Here is a 19,000-nt window from a genome sequence, read left to right as displayed (position 1 = left end):
AGCATGGACTCTTCTTGATCCCATAACTGTGGATGTGTACACTCACAAGCATTCACAGTATCCTTTCTCCTGTTGAAAACACCATCCTGCTCATTCAAGCAAGTGGGAAAAGTTGCCATGTCCCCATAACAACACTTACATGTCATGTTGACTAGCTTGTCCACACTATGTTGCTCTTCCCCGTAGCTGAGGTACTCATTGGCCACAATCTCCATGTACTGCAGGAGGAACCAAACCAACAAGAGTCAGAAGGAAAGAGAGCAAAAGCAGGTAAGGAACAAAATGTGTATTTCTACAAATGAGCTGTAGGTGGCACAACAGATACATCAAATAATACTCAGGGCTTCTGGGCCAGGTTCACTCAAGTGCGAAAAGGTAGCTTGAGTTTCTGGATTCTTTGCCTTCTCTTACATGCCCTGAAGTTAAGGGAGGGACCATGGAAAGATTGTATAAACTCTCGAAAGTCTCAGAATGACTTGTAACTAATTAAGTTGTCTCAAAATTCAAAAAAAAAAAAAAACCACATGAGAGACACCTAAGTCTGGGAAATGAACAAGGAGTAGTGGAAGGGGAGGTGGGCGGGGCGGTTGGGGTGACTGGGTGATGGGCACTGAGGGGGGCACTTGGTGGGATGAGCGCTGAGTGTTATGCTATATGCTGGCAAATTGAACTCCAATAAAAAAAAAAATTTTAAATACAAAAAACCAGCATACACACCAATAGCAATAATCAGAATAAAATGGGTATGGGGCAGTCTGATAATCCCTTAATTATTATAAATAATTTATAATAAGAAATAGGCTGAGAAATATATACATAAATTTCTAATATTACAAAGAAAGTTAAGGTGGACAAGAGGACCTTTATGATATAATTTTATGAAAGACTACTTCATTAAATGAGGTAAACTCCAGCCAATTTAAAAAAAAAAATCTTAAAAACAAAAATGAGACATGTTTCAGCAATTTCCTAAGAATGAAAATATAATAAAATAAAATTGATTTAGCATTAACCTGCCATTAAACTCAATCTTCCATTAATAATACAGAATAAGCTTGTAGGGCCACAGGTTTATCATGAAAATCATCCTTTTTCTACATGGCAGAGGTTTTAGGAGAATGGACTGTTTCAACCTACTGCCATGCCTAGAAATTTTGCCTTATCATACTAATAAACTCAAACATTTGACTGGCTCAACTGTTTATCTTCCCTCAGTAGTTACAAAAGCGGAAAAATAAATCAAGTTAAGATGACTCCTCACATTCTTGTATATTTGGAAATATTTCAGCGAGCATGAAAATTCTTTTTTTGTGAAAAAAATTATGAATATCTTCATCACCAATTTTTTCTCCCATCATTTGGTATGTGCAATGCTGCGCCTGCCAGCCAACACCTATTTCTTTTCATTACTAACTAAAGACATGTGACCTTTTATAGAACTTTCTTGTTTCAGCAGGCTGGGTAAAATTAGCTGGAACAAAATGTCATGGGTCCCTTCCTGCTCTGAGTATCATGCCTCACACACACTTATCCACCCTGCCTGCTTCTCCCCTTGGCAGGCAGCCGAAAGTAAGAAAGCCATCTGCTGTCACACACCTTTGTAATCCTTGCCCAGAGCCATGGCACTAAATGGAAAGGCAAGACCAGCCACTGCAAAGGAAACTTACCTGAGCTAGGTTTTCAACTCCACCCAAGCTATGGAGTATTTCCTAATAAAACGAAAACAACAAAACATACACAAAAGATGAGGGTGGAGGGTGAAGTATATTTTATATGTAAGTTCTTTATTAAATCATGAGATCTATAATTATTTTTTGAAGATCCACATTTTAACATAAATATACAATTCTTTAATATTTGTTATTCATACCACATTTAAAATAAACTGTTGATAAATATTAAAGTTGGGTTGAAATTAAAAGAATGAAAATATGCTCAGACCTGCAGCCTGACTACTCATTCTTTTTACTTCCCCTCATGTCATCATAAAATGCTAAAGCTGGAAAGAGCTGTTAGATATTATTCCCTCACAATGCAGATTAGAACAAATAAGACCCAAAAAGGTAAGCCACTTTGCCTAAGTGACAGGCCTGGGGAGGAAGGGAATCCACTATCACCAACTCCACCTTCCTGTAGACCTCTGCCTAGTGTAGTCCACGGACAGAAGCATCAACCTCACCGAAGAGCTAGTGAGAAATGAAGAATCTCCTCCACAACCTGAACCTCACGAATTGCATTCTGAATTTCCCCCAAGATTCCCAGGTAATTCACAGGCAGTAAAAGTTGACTAGGATTGTACTAGGTCTCCTCCTTAAAATGAAGAGGCTAATGGTCTTATTAAACCCATTCTTTTAACAAAGGTAAGAATAATCATCACAAAATGTCTCCTGATACAGGTTTTCAAAACCGACTCCCAATAAGAAGGCATTTCATGAGACTTCTGAAACTACTCTGTCTGAAAGTGATAATTAGGGAAGACAAGGGGTAGAAGGTTGTAGTAGTGAGAGGGACCAACTTGGAACTCTATTAATAGCAAATGCTCTCAGATTATCCACATTGACATTTGTCTTAAGGCAAATGTGTTTCAAGTGACCCTAACCTGTTTAATTAAAGGTGCACTCTTCTTAACACGCATACACGGAAGTCATTTGAAAAATAAATATTTAGCCATCATTCTAATTCTGGGAAATTCATGGCAATGAGTACTCCAGTGTAAGGGAGAACAATCTAGTTCTACTTTGAAGTCAACTGAGTGTGCAGGTTGAAAAAAGGGTTCAGATTCTTAAGGCTTCTTGTTCAAGGTTTCCTTACTGTATGTGCAGTGAATTTGGAAACACTAAACATACACATGTTTAAATTAAGCATGAAGCAATACTTACAACTCAATTAAAAATAGTTCTGTGATTACCCACTAATTTGAATTTTCATCATTGCTACTCACTCTAGAAGAGCTATAATTAAAGAATAGAATTTTGTATACATTATTCCTAGTTACAGCAGAATATTTTATACATAAAAAATAACATTTTAAAACAATGTAAAAAAATTAAAAAATTAAAAATATAACTATTAATGTTTATTCAACAATTTTTTTCTTTTTTTTCTTTTTTTTTTTTTTAAAGGTGGAATTTTTTTTTTTTTTTTATGATAGTCACACAGAGAGAGAGAGGCAGAGACACAGGCAGAGGGAGAAGCAGGCTCCATGCACCGGGAGCCCGATGTGGGATTCGATCCTGGGTCTCCAGGATCGGGCCCTGGCGCCAAAGGCAGGCGCCAAACCGCTGCGCCACCCAGGGATCCCCTCAACAATTTTTTTTCATTCTTATTTGAATGAGGCTCCGAAGAGGACACAACTATGCAGATGACCGAGGCCTACTTCACTGAGCTTTAGGCAAGTATAAGGTAGATATATAAACAATAGGCATTTAAGATAGAATTGGTAAGTGTTATCAAAAAGTTATGCATGAAGTGCTATGGATGTGCCAGGAGGGACATGTTATATCTCACTGAGAGGACTACAGAAAACATCATAAGGATGGTGGCCTCTGAAAAGGTTTAGAAGGAAAGATAGATTTGCTGAGAAGAAATAGGTAAAAACCAGGGAGATTCCAAGCAAAGAGAACAACAGGTCCAGAGGTATGCAGAAGTTGTGCAGAAGAACATCAAGGTGTCCCATAACTCTAAGAAGCACTTCTGTAACTCCATGAAGACCATTACTGGAAATAATATCAGAAAAGCAGTGATACCAAACTATAGAAAAACTTAGCTGTGAACCTGAATCTGACTTTTATTCTGTGGACCATGAGATCTGATAAAAACATTGTGTGAACAAGGGATGATTAGAATCAGCCATGAGGACCTCCCTCTGGTTTTTCAATGAACTAGAGGGGGAAAGAGAGCCACCCAGAAGCCCAGTTGGTTGGCAGTGGCAGTGGGCAGGAGAATGTGGAAAGGCAGGGATGGTCTATGAAGTAGTGTGATCAACCAAATATGAAGGCAGGCTGGAAGAAAAGGAACAAAGAAGACATCACCATATTTGAGCCTGGGGACTGAGGGGCAGCAAGATACTATAACAGACCCAAGGGAAAAGAGAGGAAGAGTCTGGGTTAGAGAAGACTCTACTTGCAACATATTGAGCTGCTGATAGAATATTCACTTTAAAAAAGTACAAGAGGCCATGAAAGATGAAATGAGCGTAAAACATTGAAATCTGGGGGCTGCTGACTTAAAGATTTAAATTTGAAGCTTGGGAATGAGAGGACACCAATGGAGAGAATAATGTTGAAATGATTGGTCATGGGGCACCTGGGTGACTCAGTCAGTTAAATGTCTAGCTTCAGCTCAGGTCATGATGGCAGGGTCCAGGGATCCAGCCTAGGGTCGGGCTGCCCACTCAGCAGAGAATCTGCTTGTCCCTCCACCCCTTCACCCATTCATGCTCACTCTCGCTTGCTCTGTCAAATAAATAAATAAATAAAATCTCTTTAAAAAAAGAAAAGATAAATAAATGATTGGTCATGGTCATTTTTAAATTTTTATGTTGACTACATAGCTATTCAATAATCACTATTAACAATTCAAGACTAAGTCATTTTTCCCAAACTTTGTTCTGGGAATAACCCTTTTATTCTGTACAGAAGGTGGTATTACACATTCTATTTTAAAAACAATAATAATTTCATGACCAAATTCAAATTACCTTGGGAAATGATACGTTAAACAGAGTTTGAGAAATGCTTTTATCATAGGACCCCTCTGAGCCTTTAACATGCTGAGTGCCGTAAACCTCCAATGGGAGGACTAAAGTGCAGCTTTTCCCAAACATCATCAACTGAAGCACATTTCTTTTCACAAAATGCATATTAACTTCTGTAGAACTCCATTTAAGAAGCACTGTTTGAAGTACAGACAGGGGAGAGAGGCTTATACTCAATTTACCCTTCGTTTACAAAATAAACAGGTCACCCTCCAACCGCCTTATTTCTATGTAGACTGGAGTAAGGCCAGAAGATTGCTCACAACTCCTAGTCTTCCTTATGTTTCCTTTGGTTGTACCAATGTGACTGCTTTCACTTGTGAGCGTCAACTGGAAAAAACCAAGACCACAAAGTACGCACATACCTGGGCTTACCAGTTCTGGGTCTAATCTGAAAAGTAAATATGACTGCACACTTGATTTACAGCAACACTTCCTGGGTGCCCTGTCAGATCTCAGCCTTTTCTCCATGGTCACAAGGCCGGGGGTCACAAGACTGGGTTCTGGACTTCTGAGCCCAATGACCTGGAGAAAGTCCCCCAAGTCAATCTGTCCTTCAGTTCACCATGCTCTGACTAGTTTCTGAGATTTGCCTTTAAAAAAGAAATAATAATATACTACAGATAATGAGCATGTTCTCAAAAAAACAGAGCATAATGCAGCACCCACATGGCTGTTGCTGGTGCACCACTATTTTTGCCACGGCTGAAAATGTCAGTGCCATTAGATGCTCTCATCCTAAACCTAACCAGAAACCAAATCAATGCCAGAAACACTGTGGTGAGCCCTTAAGTAGGGAATCACAACTGCTATTTCTTCACTCTTCTGTTCAAAACTCAACAGTGGTTTCGTGCTGCTCATTCCTGGGTCATGATTTTAAGGCCCCTCTATCCACTGGCATCTTATCTTTCCAGATTGAAGAGTAATACTCTTCTAAAAACAAACTTGGTTATTGCTCTACTTGTAGGGGGTGAGTCAAAAGGAAATACAAGAAAGGTTTCAAAGTTTCCTACCTCGGGGTCTGGAGGCAAGCTGGTGCTACTAAAAGAGCTGGGAGTTGATTCTGAAGGTTCAAGGTGAGAAGAAGAAGCAAAGAGCTCCATTTTAAAGTTATTGGGTGGAATGCACTCCCACAATGCTTCTCAAACTCTTTGGTCTCTGTACTCCTTTATGCTCTTAAAAATTACTGAGAACCTCAGAGTTCTGTTTATGTAGGTTATATCTATTTACCAAATCAGAAGTTAAAAGTGAGAAATTTTTAGGGATGCCTGGGTGCCTTAGCAGTTGAGCATCTGCCTTTCACTCAGGGCATGATCCCAGGGTCCTGGATCACATCCCGCATCGGGCTCCCTGCATGGAGCCTGCTTCTTATTCCACCTATGTCTCTGTCTTTCTCTGTGTGTCTCTCATGAATGAATAAATAAATCTTTAAAAAAGAAAAAAGTGAGAAATTTTAAAAACAGGAGTACACAAGCCACTATTTCATCAGCCATCAGAGCCATGACATCATTACACATCCTATAGCCTCTGTACACATGTAAGACAGTGTGTGTGAAAAGACAAGCAACATCATGGCATTATTTTTAAGATACTTTTGGCCCGGTACAACCCCTGAAAGGGTTTCAGAGACCTGTAAGCAGTCCCCAGATCGCACTTCGAGAACCACAATACTATTGTGTCATCCACATGGCCAACCAAAATACCCCTGGAAATTTGGCATTTACATAAAGAAAAAAGTTTGAGACCAGAGATAGGTACCTGTGGGCAAAAAAACAACAATGCCAACCATGATAGTTAAAGCCAAGAGCGTGGAAGATAGGGGAGAAGATGATCAAAGAAAAGAACTTTGGGAAGGCTAACATTTAGGAAGGCAGGTTTAAGAAAAAGAGCAAGTAGGAAAACCTGGGTGGCTCAGTGGTTGAGCATCTGCCTTTGGCTCAGGGCATGATCCTGGGATCCAGGATTGAGTCCTTCATCTGGCTCCCTGCAGGGAACCTGCTTCTCCCTCTGCCTATATCTCTGCATCTCTCTCTCTTTCTCTCTCTCTCTCTCTCTCAAATAAATAAAATCTTAAAAACAAAAAGAAAGAAAAAGAGCAAGTAAATAATAAAGTAAACAATACAGAAAAAAACACAAAATGCTGAAGAAAAAGTAGAACCTCTTGGGAAGGGTGAAGGCAGACAGAAAATGTGGCAAAGCCCGTGTGCTACTACAGGAGATGAGGAACACAGGTTCTGGGATTAGGTCAGTCAGCGTGACAGTCTTTGTATTGTGGTTTCTAACATAATCATTGGTTGGGAACTTCTAAGATTTTCACTTTATCCTCGATAAGCAATATGCTATGGCTTCACAGTAGTAATGAGTCCAAATTTATCATTGTCCTGCTTGGGACTCCTACTATACTTGAAATCTCAGAACATAGGTCTTTCTTTAATTATGACAAACTCAGGACACCTGAGTGACTCAATGGCCGAGTGTCTGCCTTTAAGCTCAGAGCATGAGCCCAGGGTCTTGGGATCGAGTCCCACATTGGGCTCCCCGCAGAAGCCTGCTTCTCCCTCTGCCTATGTGTCTGCCTCTCTCTGTATGTCTCTCATGAATAAATAAAATCTTAAAAAAGATTATGACAAACTCTAGGCACTTATACCTTCAAAATGGCTTCTCTTTCATTCCATCCAGTTTTTTCTCACCTGGATCTCCATTAAACATATACTGAAGTCCCTGGCAGGCAAGATCCAATCTATGAGCCAACAGTTTGCAACTTCTGGATCAAGGAATGCTGACTGAAGCATAGCTCCTAGAGGGAACCTTATCACAGAATTCAGTGCACAAGTTATGTAGCCCATTAATCCTGATAGAAAGGAAGTTACATTCAAGAGAAATAGCCTGACCTTTCAAGAAACGTAGCAATGAAGGTAAGGTGAAGATGTGAAGGGATATCTGGGTCAAAGAAAGGACATTTTTATGACAATGGAAAATAGAAAGGGAGCCACTAACACACTAAGAAAAAGGATAGATGGGTAAAGCCTTGGCAAGGAGGAGGGATATTTCTTCTGAAACAAGAAGAACATAAAGTTTCAAGATAATCCAAATATTTCAAGCAACAGAGAAGAGATAATAAGAGAGCTCCCACTGGGATGACTTTGGTATTCTCCATAAAACAGACAATGCTGTGATTGGTGAGAATAACAGGGGTAGGAGGGGGTTGGGGTATGAGAAGTGGACATGGTTTGGATCAGCCACCATGGATCCTGTAGCACTGACTCAACAAGAGACGAAAGGAACACCTAGCAAAGGTGAAGTCTTGCTGAGATTCACCGGCATAAATTATAGTAAATCCCAGCAAAGCTTTGTGACTTTGGCTAACGATTTTTGGCAGCTCAAGAAGTTAAACAACTGCCTGAGCACATGCTCTTCTTTGTGGAAAGAAAGCCAGGAGGAGAGATTCAGAGAGAATCCCCTTCTATGGAAAGGCTAGAAATCAGGGAAAGACTTCATTTAATACATGTTTAGTCACAAAGTCCCATAAACAAAGAGGTCACTGAACTCTTTCCTAGAGAGCAGAGCAATCAACCCTGTACCAATCCATCAAGAATTAGACTAAGAAAGGCAATACCTTCGATGGAGATCAGCAGAGTATGAAACAACTGTCATCAATTTTCTGAACAAACAGAACATCTCTGAGAACATCTATTTTGTTATTTTCTGTAAGTCAAATAAATAGATCTCCTGCTAACAATCCACCTGCATGAGAGTCAAAGAGGGTACTATTAATAATTAAGTGGGAACAATGAATACATGCAGGAACTGATCCAGGCAAAATGGGACACATGGTCCACCCTTATTAGATATGACCAATACAGAATTGCAAACAGCAGCTCAGAAATGCATGGAACACAGTTCTGTAAAGCTGGTCATAGTGGAGAAAGGATACTGTCTTCCCTGAAAACTTCGAGCAATCAGGACAGAAAGCCATTTGGCTTTCTATATCCTGAGGCCCACAGTCAAAGGGCTACCTGGATGATAACAGCACAAAGCCTGCTCATGAGGAAGTGGTGATTCTTCTAAAGGAAAGATGTGGAACCACCATGAATCCTAGAAGTTTCAAATCAGAGCAGGCTCTATAGCTGACTAGTACCAAAATACTTTTTTTAAGTGCCAAGTTTGAAAAAGACCATTATTGGAGTCAGACACATTCTGACTCAAACAATTCATCAATAAAATCAAATCAAAAATAAAAGATCTTCCAAGTGGTCTGAGGTTCCTAGTAGCTTATCAGGACAGAGTATAAAAGGAGATGCTTTTTTGGGGAAAAAAAAATCTATGAAAATTACTGAAGTATGTGTATGAATAATAAGAACATCCTAGATATTTAACACCGGCAAGCAGAAACGATAATCACTAAATAAGCAAACCTGAGGCTTTGGAGTAGTGGTTCTCACACCATGGTCCCCTCACAAGCAGCATCAGCAATACCTGGGAACTTATTAGAAATGCAGGTTTTCAGGCCCTCCACAAACCTAGTGAATTAGAAACTGGTGATGGGCCCTAGCAATCATTAAGTCCTCCATGTGTTTCTAATGCACACAAAAGTTTGAGAACTGCTGCTTTATGGAGGCAGCTATCTACCAGCCATACTGGAAGAACTAATTTTCAAGGTCCAGGTGAATTGTTAGGTAAGTTTTCTTTAGAGCCTCACTTTGAAAACACTAAGTCCTTGCTATGCAAAGTATGGGCCACAGACTAGGGGCATGGGTATCCTCTGGAAGCTTTTTAGAAATGCAAAGTTGGGCCTCACTATATACCTGCTGAATCAGAATATGCATTTATAAGATTCCCAGGGGATTCCTATGTGCATTAAAGTTTAAGAAGCACTAACGAGAGACAGCACACACCATTAACTAGTGAGAGGAAGGGGCAGCCCAGATGGCTCAGCGGTTTAGCACTGCCTTTGGCTCAGGCTGTGATCCTGGAGGCCCGGGATCAAGTCCCCCCTCAGGCTCCCTGCATGGAGCCTGCTTCTCCCTGTCTCTCTCTCTCTCTCTCTCTCTCTCTCTCTCTCTCTCTTTCTCTCTCTCATAATAAATAAAACCTTAAAAAAAAAAACTAGTGAGAGGAGGGAAAGGTTCTTGACCTTGCAACCCTCATTTGGGACTAGTAGGAGGTTCCTTGATCACCTCTAACTCAGAGTGGGAGGCTAAATGTGGGGAAGGGCATGGACTCTGCAGCATGCTAAAACACCAGGCACTGCCTTTCCACTGGCTGCCTCTGGAGCCCCCCCGAGAAGGCCGCTGCTTGTCACTGCTGACTTTGACCCAGTCAGCTGCTTAGCCTTGAACACACTAAAAGGTGTGGCCAAGTGTACACTGCTCTGAATTGCCAGTGGTTTAGAACATACACCAAAAGTTCCATCTACTTAATCCCACAGTTAATATAGCAGAAATATATAGACTTTTTGTCATTTCTCTCAGATATTTTAAATAGCAGGTGAGATACCTCCGAAATCTTAAACCTCTTGAGTTGTGAGAGAGAAAAAAAGTTAACGTGGCCCCAGTTTTTTTACTTGTCTTCATAACAAGTAAGAATTATTTTTATTTTTTCCAACCAACCTGATAACATGGATCCCTCATTAGAAGTCTCAGACAGATTAACACTCTCAGAAAATGAATAGATGGGGCTCGATGAACCCACTCTCTGAAAGAAGAAAACAAGAGAAAGTGTGTTTGTCCATGTTTAAAAGGCCAATGACAGAACAACACAAGACGAAGGAGAATAAGGAACATACAAAGGAATAGCATTAATTTATTTCAAATTTAATCTGTAATAAGGAGTGTTTGTTGGTACCTGGACACCTAATCCATTGTAGTGCAAAATACATACAAACTGTTTTTTTATCATTATTAAGCAGAAGCCCCGAAATTATTTGGCTCCGAGTGCCCTTACTGGCTAAGGGCAGTGCCGGACCAAAAGAAATAGCTAAAAGTTCCAGTAATTAGGTTCAACTTTGGGGTAGCCCCAGTGGCACAGTGGTTTAGCGCCGCCTGTAGCCCAGAGCGTGATCCTGGAAGACCTGGGATGGAGTCCCACGTCAGGCTCTCTGCATGGGGCCTGCTTCTCCCTCTGCCTGTGTCTCTGCCTCTCTCTCTCTGTGTCTTTATGAATAAATAAACTTAAAAAAAAATCTTAAAAAAAATTAGATTCAACTTCAATAAGAATGTATGCCCCTATAACTTAGTATCCATTCAAAAAACTCATACACATACGTTATGAGAAAACTGTTTTTATTTTATTCTTGATCACATTTACTTATGAATGGGGTGCTGTGCACCTGTGCGTGCACTCAACAAATTCTCAAGCCTTGCAATCAGATTGGAGACTATGTCACCTTCATCTCCTTTTCCAGCTGATTTTCACATCGTACTTTTATCATAACAACTATGGAAAACCCAGCTTCAGAAAGACAAGCCATCATTTAAACGAAGGAAGCACAACCTTCATATGGAAATCATAAAGTACCTGGAGTAGTTTGCACTGGGTCTGATGAATACTGAATAGCTCTGTGTTCATTGCAAATTTAGAAGACCCTATGACACCCCTGAGGGTTCTCTGTAGTCTCGAGGGCACTTTGGTGGACAGTTTGGAAAACACCATGATAAAGTATTTTCATAAAACAGTTTCCCCAGAAGCAGAGCCTGAGATGAAGGTTGGTATGTAGGTGAATGATTGAGGACATGCCCTCAGGGAAGACCACCAGGAGTGGGGAGCATGAAGGAGAAAAGGGAAGGCGAGCACGGACATGATCTCAAGCAACCCTCATCTCAGTCTGACAGTGGCACTTGGTGCAAATGCTAACAAAACCCTCAAACAAAAAGTGTCTGCTATTCCATAGATAGCCGAGAAAAACCGAGGAAGATAACAAAAGCTATTCCAGACTGGAATCCACATACTTTCTCGCACCCTCTCCCACCTCCACAGTTGAGCTAGTTAGGTATCCAGCAAGGTTAGGATACTTTAAGGATCTGCCCTTCCATAAAATGCAACATCTGCTTAAGCTGAGGTCCCAAGCCAACCCTTGCCTGGCCTGCCTCATATTCATCCTTAGCCTTTGGTGGTAGAATTGAGCTTCGTCTCCTTTGTGGTCCTGAGCAATTCAGTTCTGTCCCCAAACCTGCACATCTCAAAACTGAGTGCATGAGACCCACCCTCCTCAAAAGCAGGACAACCATCTAAGGTCACTGGAGATGTCACTTTCCACTCTACCCCACTTCACTCCATTCCCAATTGCCATTCCCTATGACTTAGCTCATAGAAGGGAGATTGGTAAATATGCTTTCCCATATTGTTATATTCTCAGGGATGCCTGAGTGCTCCTGATAGATTAGAGTCCCTGGCAGAGGCCTCGCTGAGCAGGACATCCCCAAAGTATCACTGGCTGAGAATTGCTCTTCCTACCATCACCAGGACTCCTGACAGGAGCTGCCCACCATAGCTACCATCAAATCATGGCCCTCCTCCAGCCCAGCCACCATGACACTGACACATTTGCTATGGAGGCAAAGCTCAGTTTCTTCTAAGAATAAAAGCAGGATCGGGGATCCCTGGGTGGCACAGCGGTTTGGCGCCTGCCTTTGGCCCAGGGCACGATCCTGGAGACCCGGGATCGAATCCCACATCGGGCTCCCGGTGCATGGAGCCTGCTTCTCCCTCCACCTGTGTCTCTGCCTCTCTCTCTCTCTCTGACTATCATAAATTAAAAAAAAAAAAAAAAAGCAGGATCAACCCATACCAGGGCTGCCAGCCAGGGAGAATTAGCCAAGGCCACACTGGGAAGCTACCCTATAGTTCATCTTGACTTCCTTGTGTTGGGAAAAATAATGCAAACTCTAAATACACTTGAATTTAAAACAATCACCTATGGGAACATTTGTAAGGATGTGGTTATTCTGAGGCTCCTATTACAGACAAAATACCTTTAATCTTTATAAATAGGGAGACGGCACATGACTGCTTTCCCTTTCAGGTGCTGGGGTCAGCTAAAGATAGCATGTAGCCTAAACTGTAGTGCAAAGATAGGACATCCCAAAGATCTAACAGAAAAAATGATCAAGTTGCAACAGCTGCTAAAAACCTGATGAGGTTTAATGCTGATTGCTTTTCATTATTTAGAGGAAAAGCCATATTAAGAGGTGATTCATACTACAAATATGTGTGCACTGGTATTTTTCCTGTTAACTATATACACTCTTCACAGGGAAAGTTCATGACCTTTGCAATGTTTTTCATATTAAAATAAATATGAAAAGTTTTCTTCTATTTCCTTCCCCCTCCTCTAAAAAAGAAAAGAAAAAAATTCCAGAATAGGCTTCTTAAAATTATTATTATTAAAGGAATACAAATAAATGAAGAGTTCCAGAAAAGTCCGTGTTAAAAGTTCTGTTCCAGGCAAATGGCATTTTTTGTTTTGCAATTTTGGGACCAAATCCCAAGGCTATTAATATTTCTACATGATTCTGGCCTCGGCTGTTGTAAATGTAAATAGAATTCCTGGTGTCTGAGTCCTCTGACTTCTCCTCTCTGAGCACCGACCTCTGGAGGAGCAGTTGTTCCTTTCTTGGCTCCCAGCCCTTAACCCCCCACCAGGACACAGCACATGGGATAGAGCTCTGGTATTCAAGAAGAATGGCGTGTTCCGTAAGATGATATATATCTCTGTTTGCCAAGAGTTGGGGGACTAGGAAACACACAACTTAGTGCAACCAGAGAATTGTAGAGAAAAATAATGACCAATTGTAAAGACAGGTACCCTTGTTCTACTGAGTCAGTGACTACAGCCCTAAGGAGCTGTGTGACTGGCCCAAGACTGCATATGAGAGTAGAACTGGGAGCTGAGTTCTGTGCTCCTTCAATCCCTTCTCAGCCCACCCCCACTCCAGGTCCCCCAGGCAGGGGTGACTAAGGAGACAATGACTCTCCAGCACATTTACTGTGGAATCAGGAATGTTGAGCAGCCGGGGGTCCTCTGAGGCAGCTATGAAAAAGTTGTCTGTCTGCAAAGATACTGTTTCCCTGGAGGATATGTCCCAATATAACCACCACACAGCAGCAGATTCATGAGCAGGCAAATATTTATCCCCTCTTGTGACTGAACTTTTGCCACTTCTTTCGCAGGACTATTAATACATGACAGCGTGATCAGCTCCCACGGCCTTTGTCCATGACCACCTGCCACATGGCTTTCAGCATCACACGTCACTTTCTGCTATCGATACAAAAAGGGAAGGAAAAATGGCACTGGCCACACAGTCATTGAAAAGAGGGGTAGTTAGGGTTTCACCTTCTTGAAAGAAACCAATATATGATGTGAGGGCTCCACAGAAAAATCAGTCATGGGACTGTGGTATTGCATCATAAACCTGCAAGTACCAAGATCAACAAGCCAGCCAAACGGTCTGATGTTAGCTGAATCCAGGGGCTGACACACACCAGAGGTTCACCCTAGACCTCATTTGTACCATGCTTCGCTCTGGTTCTCACTCAGAGTAAGGAGTATCTTCATGGTGGGGTGTAACTTAAATTTCCCTTTTCATTAACACACAAGACAACAACAAAACCTCTGCCTTTGACTCAAAATTTAAGAGTGAAGAAATTGAAGCCTGTTTCAAAATAAATATTATCACAAATTCATAAAACAGAGCCCTGTGTTGTTGTTGTAGTTGTTGTGGGGTGGGGGGTAAATACTAGAAAAGTAAAATTCACATCAAAATAGACATGGTAAAACTTAGAAGAAAAAAGAATGTGTGTGAAAAAATTAATTACAGATGAATATTCAAGAAATCTTTATTGACTTGTTCCACTATTCCTTGTGGGTCTTTATTCTTCCTCTGAGTTGCCCACTAAATCCAGCCCCAAATAGGTGCCCAACCAGAAGTCCATCCAATGGGTCATTACTGGTCCTAAAGTCAGGGAGATATTGAGCAGAAAGGACTGTCTACAGGTGTTTCTTCTACACAGTTGATGGAAGTTTCCGAGGTAGAATGCTTTCAAATATTTACTCATCACTTATTGGTAGCCAGGCACTGTTACACGCCCAGGGGTACAGCAAAGGACAAAACCATGCACTTGTGTTCATGGGACTTACCTTCTAAAGGGACAAGGCCAATAATAAACAGAAACTAATAAAAATTTATATGAAGTGGTATACAATGTGGGACAACAAAGATTAAGAGTTTAAGGAGTCTAGGGGATACTACTTTAGGGCAGTCAGAGAAGAATTCTCTGATAAAATTAGCATTCAAGTGAATTGAAGAGTGAATCTAGGTCAGAATAGCAGAAGAGTTATATATATATAGTCCCTGAGCAAGAGTGTTGTTGTTTGTGCAAGGAATAGCAAGGAAACTCATGGGGCTAGAGCAAAGTGAGAGAAGACAAAGTAACAGAAGTTGAAATCAGAAAGATGGCAAGAGCCAGATCTGAAGGGAATTAAGAATAAGAATAAGGACCCTGCAGAACCACTAGAAGACTCTACGCAAAGAACTAATACAATCTAAAAGAAATTTTGAAAGGATCCTTTTGGAAGTAGTGTTGAGAACAATGTAGGTAGCCAACAATCAAAGCTGGGAGCCCGGTTATCCTAGTGTAATTGTCCAAGCGAGGAATGGTGGCAGCTTGGACCAGGTCAATAGATGGGGAAGAGAAAAGCTCAAGGAGGGCAAGTTAGGTGAGAAAAATCAAAGGTACTATTTAAGGTATGTCAACTTCGGGGTCTCCAAAGAAGAAAAAGTCCATTAACCAATATGTAAAACAAAAGATGAATCAACAGCAACTACATACAACTTATAAGGTAAAGTCTGTCAGAGCAAAGCTGATAAAGGGATGATGGAAGCTGTCATTTATTGATTTGGCCACATTTAATTGGTTAGTGGTTACATGTGGCCCAAGAACAGGCAATGCTTTCCTGGGAAGGTGGAGACATTTTAATTTCATGCCTGTTAGACATCCAAGTGAATGATTTTTGCAAGAAGCAGTAGTAGATAGAGGAAAAGAGAACATGATAACTGAAGTGATACTTTCCTGGTGCAAAATTGAAGGAAAATGTTAAATATATTTTGATTAATAAAGAACCTGGGAACAAGTGAGGCATAGGAGAAAAGAATACCAGTTAAGTCCTGCCTGAGGACCTTGAGCTTGGCCTTAACCTCTCAGCTACTGCATCTATCAAATGAGGTTGGACTGGATGTTTTTCTTCATGGTCCATTCTACCTCTATAATTGGATGATGTCTTGTGTGTGTGTGTGTGTGTGTGTGTGTGTGTGTGTGTGTGGAGACTAACATTTTGAGGGGAAATGAAAATGCAAAAGTTAAATATTTATTCCAAGTTAGGTGATGGGAAGAACAGGAATGCTTATTTTTTGTTTGAGGATTATGTGAAATCCTAGGTTCTTGAAGGTTATTTTCTTCCTTTCCACATTTAAGATTGTGAAACTTAGAACAAAAAAGACAAAAAGACAATGATGCAGCTCTTTTAAAAACTTTACTCTGGATAAAAGCATAATATGGTTTTGTATGTGTGTAATAATTTCTCATATAAATGAAGAAAAAAGCATAGAATTGTAAAAGAGATTAGAAGGAAATATAGCAAGAATTAATTCAGCTATTTCTAAGAGAGGTATAAAGGGTAATTTTTCATTTTTTATAATTTTCTGTATCCACATATTTTTTTATGGTGCTCACAATAATTTAATGCAGAGAATTCCACTACATGAAGACCCTCAGCCTCTATGCTTCCCTATAAAACCAGTGTTAATGACTTGAGTTGGAGACAAAACACCAAAGCCTAGAGTATGGTGGGAGGAACAGGAGCCCAGGGCCATGAGAGGGAAGAGGTGGGGCAGGGCTAGTTGAGAGACCAGAACAGCCAGGAAGGCTAAGAGGTGGGGGCAGCAGGCTTAAGGTGAGAATTAGCATAGGCAGAGGTTCAGAGGTGAAAGAAAATAACTCTCCAAGGTATAATGAGGGGCTTGCTCTGACCTTGGTGAGCCCAATGCATACGACAGGCAGAAACAACAGATAAGCCAAGTAAGAACAGCTCGATCTCAAAGGGCTTTGTGAACCAATACGGAACAGGCGTTTTTATCCTGGCCATTAGAGGACGACAGGACTTTACCAAGGTGACCAGAATTCTCTTTTCCTAGGTGAGGAGGAATCTTCAAAAGCCCATATTGGCCTGTCTGCTACCTGATGAAAGAAAATCACAGAAAAAGCATCTCTCCATCAACTTTGTATATTTCAAGAACTAAATCAAGAAGCTGAAGAGATTGCTGCTGTATCCTAACTTCTGGTCCTTTCCTCTCACCTCTGTGGACGGGGTCTGGAGTGCCAGTGCTGAGGATCAGATAAAGCTCAAAGAAGAGTCACTTGCATCATGACCTAGACCTAGCTTAGATATGGACAGCAAAGGTCTCTGGTAAACAAATAACCTCTTGGTTAGAAATTCCCATGAAGTCCCCAGGACACTTTGAATAGCATTTCCTAATTGTTAAGGCTCTGGCCAGAAGCTATTCCCTGTCTCAAGAGATTCTTAAAAAAAAAAAAAAAATTAAATATATATATGTATTTAAGAGGATGGGGAGAGGCAGAGGGAGAAGAAACTCAAGCTGACTCTGTACTGAGCCCAATGCAGGGCTTGATCTCACAACCCTAAGATCAGACCTGAGCCAAAAACCAAGAATCAGATGCCTAACTAACTGCACCACTCAGGCACCTCCTATCCCAAGCAGTTCTTAAGCTTTTGTGTGGAATATAAATATCTTCCCAATCTTGACTTCTACAGATCATTTCCAAGATATGCCACATTTATAGTAGATATTTCCAAAAATGGGATATAAGATAATAAGGACACCAACTTGTTCTTATTAGAAAAGTGATTATATTTTTAGACCGAAAAGGTCATGCTAAATGGATCAGGTGGTTCTCTTTTAACTGAAATTTGAAAACCTTATATACTTATCTCTCCAAAAGTTACAAGCAGGGGAAGAGAGGATATCCTAGCAATTGTAGGATAATCATACCAGGAAGAGACCAGTTAAGTGAACTGACTTTAAATAACAACAAATTTCATATTAAATAGGCAGTAATAGGATTTAATGAAAACATGATCTTAAAATATACACTATGAAACTAAGATCTATTTTATTTTACATTTAACACAATTTAAGTTATAATTACAACTCTGCCCTGATAAGTAAAACAAAGCAAGGATGGATTCTGATGTTTGGGGCAATCATAAACATGATCCAGCATCCTTGAATTCATTTTAGACTTTTGCAGCATAAAGAGGTTCAGTTTTGCAATATATTAGAAAGAGTCATCAATTTTTCCTAAAGGCCTCTCCTAACCTTTGCTGGTCCAAAAGTGCTTTTTTTGAAGTCCTACTTTGTCATCGTCCTGGTTAATAGCCTCTTCTTCAATTATCATTGATCTCATTCTGCCAGTGCCTCATCACTCTGGTTCCAATAGTTCAGCACCATCACTTTTAGTATCTTCAGGAAATTCTACATCTTTAGCCAGATTTGCAAGCTCATTTCACAAGTATATCATATTATATTTGCACTGTGTTATAGGATCTGCACAATGTCTGGAAATCAGCAAGGAATGGACCAACAAAGAGGGAGCTCAGAGGAACAGATACTGGGAAGAGATATCTGAGTAGAGGTCATATCCTTAATTAGAAGATGTGTCAAGTTTGTGACAACTTTTACTTCCCTATACAACTTGGTATCGACCCAATCTTGTATACCAAGCACCCTTTGTACTTTCCTGGGTAGGCAGATGAAATGGAGAGGAGGTACGTTTATCTTCTAATAGTAGACTCTCCTATAGGCAAATGATGTTATGGCAGAAAGAAAAGTTGGAAGGCCAAAATTCGCTTCCATACTCTGCCACACAGCAAGACTTACGACCACATGTAACCAGGAGTAACCTCAGCTTCAGACACGATACTTTCACTTGCCCTTTGAGATCTACTGTGAGGCAGTGCTTACAGCATTACCTTATCTGACCCTGGATTAACAAGTCCTGTCTCATTTCAGATGCCACCTGGCGATTTCATTTCTGAGAACAAGGGAGTAATCACAGGTCAGTCTTAGGAAAAGCACCCAGAAAGGAGGTATCCAGAAGTGTGGTTTAGGGGAAGACTGCAGTTGGGGAGAATGAAATAGAACAAAAACAGCATCATTCAGACTAAAC

General features: G+C 40.7%; 1 protein-coding gene across 8 annotated transcripts in view; it reads right to left on the bottom strand.

The window, feature by feature from the left end:
• The window catches only part of NEK10 (NIMA related kinase 10), a 230,932-nt gene that overhangs the window by 182,805 nt on the left and 29,127 nt on the right, over positions 1–19,000 (bottom strand). For 7 of the 8 annotated variants that reach the window (XM_041734504.1, XM_041734495.1, XM_041734497.1 and 4 more), the window contains 3 exons: positions 10,366–10,450; positions 1,668–1,709; positions 140–218 (listed from right to left, as the gene is read on the bottom strand). In XM_041734504.1, the coding sequence (XP_041590438.1) occupies positions 140–218; positions 1,668–1,709; positions 10,366–10,450 (206 nt within the window). The remainder of the gene's footprint in view (positions 1–139; positions 219–1,667; positions 1,710–10,365; positions 10,451–19,000) is intronic. The other variant, XM_041734501.1, reaches the window with a different exon arrangement.

Source organism: Vulpes lagopus, chromosome 19 (genome assembly GCF_018345385.1).
Source record: "Vulpes lagopus strain Blue_001 chromosome 19, ASM1834538v1, whole genome shotgun sequence".
NCBI classification, from domain to species: domain Eukaryota; kingdom Metazoa; phylum Chordata; class Mammalia; order Carnivora; family Canidae; genus Vulpes; species Vulpes lagopus.
This window is presented reverse-complemented; position numbering and strand designations above follow the sequence as displayed.